Below are 8718 nucleotides of genomic sequence, written 5' to 3' on the forward strand. Positions count from 1 at the left end.
CGGAGAGACCTACGTAATCCCCCTTCCCAGCCCACACCCACCCCTTGTGAACCAAAGCCCTGGATTTGGGCTTTGCCTCGGGCTCCCTTTTGGGTTGGACAATTGTGTCCCAGGCAATGCCCTGGGTTAGCCGAGCGAACGCCCGCAGCCCCGCAGGTGCTCGCTGGTGCTGGCTCAGGGGGCGCGTGGCAGGTGCGGCCCCTGCTCCCCTGGGTGGTGGCAGGCGGGGAGGATGCGCGGCGCATCCAGGCTGCTCCAGCGCCGCTCCGTCCCCGGCCGCTCAGCCGGGCCTGCCAGCCGAGTTTCAGCGGGAACGGCCGGTCCTTTCGCCTACCGTATTGCGACCTGCACACAGGCGGGGAGGGAGCCGCTGGGAAAAACGCGTCCGCTCCATTTTTGGCTGGAGGTGCCTTTGCTCCTGCCGCTACATTCCTGGATCGTGACAGTGCAGCAAAATCCGAGGGCTCAAACCTTGTGGCCGCTCCATCACCCGTTTCTCCAGGGCCTTCTGATCGCTCTGCCTCTTTGCTGTCCCGGCCCCTTGGCAGATTTGCAGTGTGTGGGTGCGTGATCTGTCTGTCTGTCTTGCATACAGAGGCTGGGCATCGTAAGTTCTTCCTGCCGAATTTCAGCGCGTGGGGGGAGCTGGCAGGGACACAGGCTGCAGAGCTGCCCGGCTTCTTGTGGTTCCGGGCACAGCGCGCCCCAGTCTGCATTGGGCTGACACCAGCTAGCGTGTGGGGATTTTCCTAGTTGCTGAATATTATTTGACGTTGCTGTAGTTTTGTGCCTACTTCTCTTGGGATCTGCAGTGGTGCAATTCTCTTGTTTTTATTTTTTTTCTCTTTGAAGAGATAAAGCTGTGTTCAGCAGAAATGGATACAGGAAGAGCAGCATAGTTCAAAGACCAAGGGAGGCATCGTCTCTCTTTTTCTGGAATTGAAACGCGATTGAGGAGGGCAGATGCCCTATCAGAAAAGGCCAGCCTTTAAAGACCCCGGCAGTGTCGTGGCCCAAGGCATCTCAAAGCAGGTGGCCAGATCTGCGTTTCTCATCAGCGGACTAGCTCCGGCTGTGGCTCTTACGGTAATTCATCCTAGATCGGGGATTCATTTTGAAAATGTGTGTTTTCCACTAAGAAGGGATTAGAGTCCACATGTCTACCCTGGTATGATGTGTGTGTCTGTTTGGTAGAGAGATAGAGTGTGGTAGAATTTCCTGTTGCCCCCTCCTGTTCGCTCCCTCCTCTGGAGTGTGGCATTGAGACAACATAGCACTATTTTAATTCCTAGACCTACAGGCATGCTGGACTTCAGAGTGTTTTGCTTAATAAACCATGTTCTGACTGATTCTGGGATCCCAGGCTAGTGCAAGTTGGCAGCTTTGTGGAATGCCAGTTGTTTTTGTCTGGGGTACTTATTTCATGAAGGCGAATCACCTAAGTTTGTTCAGACTATGACATTACTGACTGGATAAGGAGACCACATCCCAAGCCGGAACAGCCTATCAATGCATCAGTATTGAGGGACTGCAGCCGCTGAGATATGTGCACATAGCATCACTTGGTTCCTTTTACACTTCTGGCTTTTAAGGATGGGTGCTTTCAAAGGTTGTTTTAAGTTTTACCTTCTACGGTACTTGCATCAGATATGACCGTTAATATAGGAAATGCTAAAAGGCCAGATGTGACCATGGGAGGGCAAGCCTCTGCGGTCCCCTTCCTTATCTGTAACGTAAGTTGGACTAGTTGATTTCTGTGGTTCCTTCCAGTTCCAGCATTATATGATAATGGTAGAGAAGTAAGAAAAGTCACCCAATTTAGCAAGGCTAACTATAGCCCCAAACTATACGAGCAAACCACGGACTGATTATAGAATTTATGGTTTATTTTTACACCTGTATTTTTTTAACCTCAGCGTCTGCATTTTTCCCATAGATGCAATTAGCCAACAGTTCATTTTTCTTTCCACTATATCAAGAGATTTAATGGGGATTGGGGGGACAGAGAAGAATGTTGAATTAATTGGATAACAGATTTTCTCCTTATTGTGGCTTCATTATCGACTCCTGCCGCATCTTTTGTGGATAATCACGAATGTAGCTTATTTCCAATCATTGATTTTGTTAGTCTGCTTTGAATGAGAGACTCTGGGTAGCTGTTTAATCCCACGTAGCAACCATCAGTAGCATCCAACTTACTTTCCCTGATCGAATCTGGTGTTGCTCATAAAACTTGCTAGGACTGTTGGCTGTTATAAAAATGATAAGGCAACAATTATTTTAAACAGGCAAGCAAAGTGTTTTCACGTGCTTGTAGCAATTTTTACAATTTAGGGGTAGTTGGGGTATTTGGTTAATGATATATGCTCATCCACACAAGTTTCCCCAGTAGTGTGCTCTTTTTTTTTTTTTTTTTTTTTTTAAGGTTAGGAACAAAATAACATCCTGGAATAACAGTACCTGCCTAGCATAATGTATCACTTCCGGTCTTGTTTTCCCACAGCCTTTTCGCCCACACCGCTAAGGCATCACCTATCATATTGCAGTTACATGAGTTGTGAATGGGCACAGTCCCCCGGTGTCACTCCTGGTGTGAGCTTCTTGAGGACAGGAGTTCTTTTTTTTTTTTTTTTTTTTTTTTTAAGTTAGGAACAAAATAACATCCTGGAATAACAGTACCTGCCTAGCATAATGTATCACTTCCGGTCTTGTTTTCCCACAGCCTTTTCGCCCACACCGCTAAGGCATCACCTATCATATTGCAGTTACATGAGTTGTGAATGGGCACAGTCCCCCGGTGTCACTCCTGGTGTGAGCTTCTTGAGGACAAGGGCATTGTTAAATTCATCTCTCATCTCTCTGGCACCTCAGACTTTGCCCTGAGCACGGTGTGTTCTCAGGAATATTGACTGAGTGGGTTTCAGGTCAGAAAAATGTCCTCTACTTGTTTAGGCAGCAAGTAGGTGGGAATTCTTCCCTTCGTGAATCAGATGGGCGAATCAGAGAGGTTATGTAAGACGCTGAAGGGAACCAGTGAGCCGGGACTCAAATCCAGGCAGAGAGAGGTTCCAGCCCCACCCTCAGTAAAAAGCCATGTAGACTGCAAGTTCAGATCCTGCAGCTTGGGGCTCTTTATTTTTTGTTTTATTTTTTTAAATCTTTTCTTTTTTACTTATTTTTATTTTATTTTTTAAACTAAAAGCATTTTTAAAAAACTTTTTAAGACCTGGATTGTCCATTTTGACAAATCGAGCTGAGACAGAGAGAGTGGAGAAACCCCAAGCTGACCACTGCTCTGTTCTTGGTGTAGCCTTAGAAGGAAATGTGTCCAGCCCAAGCACTTTGTCCTCTTACCTGCACTTACACGGAAGGGATGAGCACCCCTCAGCCCTCCTTCTCTCCACGTCTTGGTCCCACCACCCAGAGGTTGCTAGGATGATGGAGTCATCCAGGGAAAGCCACTGATGGACCCATTGTTTGTTCAAATCACATTTAACCACCCTCAGCTGAGCTTCTGAAACAAGCTAGCAGTTAGCCCATAGACAACCCTTGTTGCTGGCCAGCCCACCCTGACGGGATCTCCCATCAGAGAGACCCCTGCTTCTCTCCCATCACCTCCTTCCTTTCCATCTTAGAAAACAGGACAGGTTAAGGTTAGAAAACCAGGAAGTTAAGTGCCCACGTGCCATTTCTAAAATTCAGTCCTGGGCATGTTTGCTGTTCATGGACTTTTAGAGAAAAAAGTGTGATAAAGGGGTGTTTATCAAGACACTTTTCCTCTCTGAGGTTTACTTTCTTCTTCCTTAAAAGTAAGGAGTTGAACCAGGTAATCCCAAAGGATTAACGCCATGATTCTGTGATCGTTTTTCTTGGTTTATGCAATTGTGCCAGTTGGAGAGCAAAATATATCAGCGAGAATTTAACTTTGTGATATATAGAGTAGAAATACTTAAGGCCACATGTGTCAGCTTCGGGTTATCTAATAATCCCTTTGAGCCCTCTGTTAACACTCTTCTTTATAAGGATAGTAATTCTTTCTTATTTGTAAAACTTGCTGTATTAAAGGCAAAGGTCTGTGGCAGTTCCTGATCCCAGGGAGGAGGGCAGTGGTGGAAGAACAAACCATCTCTAAATCCTGGATCAAACGCTTAGGGTTTTAGGGTTTGACGGTCAAAGGTTCCAAGAGCTACTGTAAAGCATTTTTATTCTGGTCGTTGAGTGTGTCTCCCAGCTGAGTAACTAACTCTTGCATTCGAAAGTATTCCCTGAGATTCATCCAGCAACGTCCCTTTCCATTTCTGTCTGCTTCTCATTTTGCTCTTTCTTCGTTTTGTTCTTCCTTAAACTCCGCTGACCCCCTGTCCCACCTATAAAACATACGCCTGTAGTGGCACTGGCCACCCTGCCCCACCAAATGCAGGTGTCGAAGCCTCATACCTTTCCTCCTTGTCGCAGCCTTTTCTTTCTTCATGAGCTTTGCTTCTCAAGTTAAGATACAAAGAGGGATAGAGGCAGACCTGCTCGTCGGTTCACGGTGCTTATAGTAGTTGTGTGTGCCTCACAGACTTTCTGACCACTGGGCCTTTCTGTCTTAAAGCCTCCTTAAACAGGAAACAAAGCACTAGATAGATGTTTTATATATCTCACTCCATAATATTTGGATGTGTGGGTATTGGTAAGTGGCTGTCACGTTCTATAACATGGGCACTGAAGGGAAAATAAGTAGTCGGTGTGGGATGACAATAATACCGCTGCTTCTTGGCAAGATATCACAAGGACCACTAAGCTCCCAGGTCACTGGAGAAAACATCTGGATTCCATAGCAACAAGTGATGTGCGCTGTTCACAGGATTAGTTCAGAACCCACCTGATTTATAGCCCCAAGTGTGAAGCACACGGGAGGACTGAAAAATGAGGATATATTGTACAGACGGGCTCTTCTGGTGTGATCGGGCATCTATGGCATTGCAATATCTTGGGGAGAATTCAGTGGATGGAGCTTAAACCGGTATTGGAGGGGGGCAGGTGGGGAGAGCTGGGAAAGGACGCCATCTGTGCCCATGATGACGAATGTTATCATGGAGTCTTCATGCGGGGTCCCTTTTATATATTTAGTAGAGCAGATTTTCCCTTTCACACTTTCTAGATCTATTTGTATTGCACAGATGTCAGGGAAATATCATGCGTGTGAAAGAAAGAAAAAAAAAAAGGACCAGAATTCACATCCACGGCCACGGATTGTAATTCAATCACTTTGTCCTTAAATCGACACCCATTTAACTTGTACAAATTTTCCTGCTTTTGCTTTCGGGGTTTAAGTCACATCAGTTTCAGAAACAGAAATCTCAGTCCTACACATTATTGAAATTCAGAGATTCAGGTTAAGGGGGGAAAAAGATGGGGAGACTAGAAATAAACACATTAGACCTTGCTTACTTACTGGTAGTAGCAAAGCTAATGGACCCACGAGCTATTCATCATCTTCCTTCCTGTAATACACTGACCAGCCGAAAAACTACAGAACACAATCAATAGATTTTTCTCCTTAAAGGGACTTCTCTTTTTCTTTACTGTTATTCCTAATCCCCTTTGCCATCAAAACTTAAAACTACTTAATTAACAAACGTGTCCCTCTATTTTGAGCACAAGTTATTTTTGTGGCAGTGAGTTTTTTGAAGCTGAGGGAAAAACAATCATTTTGAGGGTTTTGCTGGCATTCTCTCCCCTCCCCCCAGCCCTCCGTGTCTGCTCTGTCAGTGACCAGGCACAGCACCTGCAGCTAAAGGGGACCGTGGTAAGGAAACAGTGGGTGCACCGTTAACATATTACACCTTACAGATCCCTCCCCTGACTCCACAGCCCCCATCATCGATGGTCTGTTTCCTCTTCTAGAACAAGCCTCGAGAAAGTGGTCTACACGGGGTTTCTCCACTCTCTCCATCTCAGGCTGTTAAAACACATTTTAATGTTTGGTTTAGACAAATAACACACTTAACACACATGTAGATTATGAGCAAAGCAAAACAAATACCCGCCATGCAGCCTGAGACCAGAGCACCGTCCGTTCCTTTGAGGCTGTCTTGGTGCCCCTGTCTCACCTCTCCCTCGGCCTTTCTCGGCAGCACCCCAGCCAGGCTCCTGTCCCCATCCATCCTTTCCACTCTTCCCATGACAGTCACCAGTGCTGTCTGCCCTGTGGAGGAGAAGACGGTTCTCCATCTCTCAGCTGCATCTCACACCGAGGACCACTCCCTCTTTCTCGAGCCCCTGGCTTCTAGGACACTGGGTTCTCCAGGTTTTCCTGCTGCCTCTCTGAGTCTTCTTTCTCAGGCATTCTTGAGGGCCCCTGAAGTTCTATCCCTACTGACCTACTGAATTTTGACCTCTACATGATGGAATTCTGCAGGACTTAGCTCTCAGGTCTCTTGGTACCTATATGTTCCCGCCTTTGGTCTCAATACTGCCTTCATGCGGGTGATCCCCAGTTTCTTTCCTGAGTCCTGACTCATTCCCGGAATGCCCGACTTGAATATACTACCACCAGCACCTCCCCGTGAATGTCACGCATTATTAAATTTATAGGGCAAAACACAACTCCGGATTTTCACTCCCCAAACCTGCTTCCCCTCCAGTGATCTCCGTAAGCGGCAGCTCTGTTTTTCCAGTTGCTCAGACCAAATGCCTTTGAGTCCCCTGAGTTCTCTCTCTCTCACCCAAATCTAGTTTTCAGTAGATGATTCTTTCTCCACCTCACCCGCTTCATCCAGCACCACCACCCCTAACTAAGCTAGCACGATTGCTTGACTTTTGCATTTGACTCCTAACCAGTTTCCTGCATTTCTTGCCCATCTGCAATCTAGTCTCTATACAGCAGCCCAAATGATCATTCATTCGTTCAATAAATATTGACTAAATATCTTCCATGTGTCAGGCATTATTTTAAATGTTGGCATGTAACGTAAACACGACACAAACAGTCACAAATCCCTGTTATATCTTTGCCCACAATCCCCCAATGTTTCCATCCTGCTCAAAATGAAATCTAGACCCCTTACTTGGCCTCCAAGGCTCTATATACCTGGGCCTACAGCTCCTGCTTCACTCTCTCTTCATCCTGCTCACTGGATCCCAGTCCCCCATCTCCTTGTTCTTCCTAGAACATGCCGCGCACATTCTCATCTCACATGCTCTTCCCTGGACCGAGGGCATCTCTCCCAGCTCCCTGAGCTTGCCCTCTCAGTTAATGAAATAACAAACCTTCAGGAAGGCTTTCCTTGACCCTCTGTTTATACTGTGCCTTCTACCTCCCCTCTTTCCTCACACCCCTTAGGACCACCCATTTGTTATGTATTTTCTTTTTATTTTTCTAATTTAATTTAATTTAATTTTTTCATACAGCAGGTTCTTATTAGTTACTTGTTTTATACATATTAGTGTATATATGTCAATCCCAATCTCCCAATTCATCCCACCACCACCATCCCCACCCCCGCTTCCCTCCCTTGGTGTCCATATGCTTATTCTCTACATCTGTGTCTCTATTTCTGCCTTGCAAACAGGTTCATCTATACGATTTTTGCTAGATTCCACGTATATGCGTTAACATACGATATTGTTTTTCTCTTTCTGACTTGCTTCACTCTGTATGACAGTCTCTAGATCCGTCAACATCTCTACAAATGACCCAATTTTGTTCCTTTTTATGGCTGAGTAATATTCCATTGTATATATGTACCACATCTTCTTTATCCATTCGTCTGTCGATGGGCATTTAGGTTGCTTCCATGACGTGGCTATTGTAAATAGAGCTGCAATGAACATTGGGGTGCATGTGTCTTTTTGAATTATGGTTTTCTCTGGGTATATGCCCAGTAGTGGGATTGCTGGGTCGTATGGTAGTTCTATTTTTAGTTTTTTAAGGAACCTCCATACTGTTCTCCATAGTGGCTGTATCAATTTACATTCCCACCAACAGTGCAAGAGGGTTCCCTGTTCTCCACACCCTCTCCAGCATTTGTTGTTTGTAGATTTTCTGATGATTCTCATTCTAACCAGTGTCAGGTGATACCTCATTGTAGTTTTCATTTGCATTTCTCTAATGATTAGTGATGTTGAGCATCCTTTCATGTGTTTGTTGGCAATCTGTATGTCTTCTTTGGAGAAATGTCTATTTAGGTCTTCTGCCCATTTCTTGATTGGGTTGTTTGATTTTTAAATATTGAGCTACATGAGCTGTTTATATATTTTGAAGATTAATCCTTTGTCTATTAATTTGTTTGCAAATATTTTCTCCCATTGTGAGGGTTATCTTTTCATCTTGTTTATAGTTTCGTTTGCTGTACAAAAGCTTTTAAGTTTCATTAGGTCCCATTTATTTATTTTTGTTTTTATTTCCATTACTCTAGGAGGTGGGTCAAAAAAGATCTTGCTGTGATTTATGTCAAAGAGTGTTCTTCATTTGTCTGGTTTTGGTATCAGGGTGATGGTGGCCTCACAGAATGAGTTTGGGAGTGTTCCTTCCACTGCAAATTTTTGGAAGAGTTTGAGAAAGATGGATGTTAGCTCTTCTCTAAATGTTTGATAGAATTCAGCTGTGAAGACATCTGGTCCTGGACTTTTGGTTGTTGGGAGATTTTTAATCACAGTTTCAATTTCATTACTTGTGATTGGTCTGTTCATATTTTCTATTTCTTCCTGGTTCAGTCTTGGAAGGTTATA

The 8718-nt window shown here is 44.9% G+C and overlaps 1 protein-coding gene across 1 annotated transcript in view; it reads left to right on the forward strand.

Moving 5' to 3' along the window:
- Positions 1 to 963: 963 nt before the first annotated feature.
- The window catches only part of LOC112391570 (E3 ubiquitin-protein ligase HECW1-like), a gene marked incomplete at its 3' end in the record, with an annotated part of 310339 nt that continues 302584 nt past the window's right edge, over positions 964 to 8718 (forward strand). Inside the window, exon 1 of the mRNA XM_024732942.1 lies at positions 964 to 1086. Within this exon, the coding sequence (XP_024588710.1) occupies positions 964 to 1086 (123 nt within the window). The remainder of the gene's footprint in view (positions 1087 to 8718) is intronic.

Source organism: Neophocaena asiaeorientalis, unplaced genomic scaffold, assembly GCF_003031525.2.
Source record: "Neophocaena asiaeorientalis asiaeorientalis breed wild unplaced genomic scaffold, Neophocaena_asiaeorientalis_V1.1 scaffold56, whole genome shotgun sequence".
NCBI classification, from domain to species: Eukaryota; Metazoa; Chordata; class Mammalia; order Artiodactyla; family Phocoenidae; genus Neophocaena; species Neophocaena asiaeorientalis.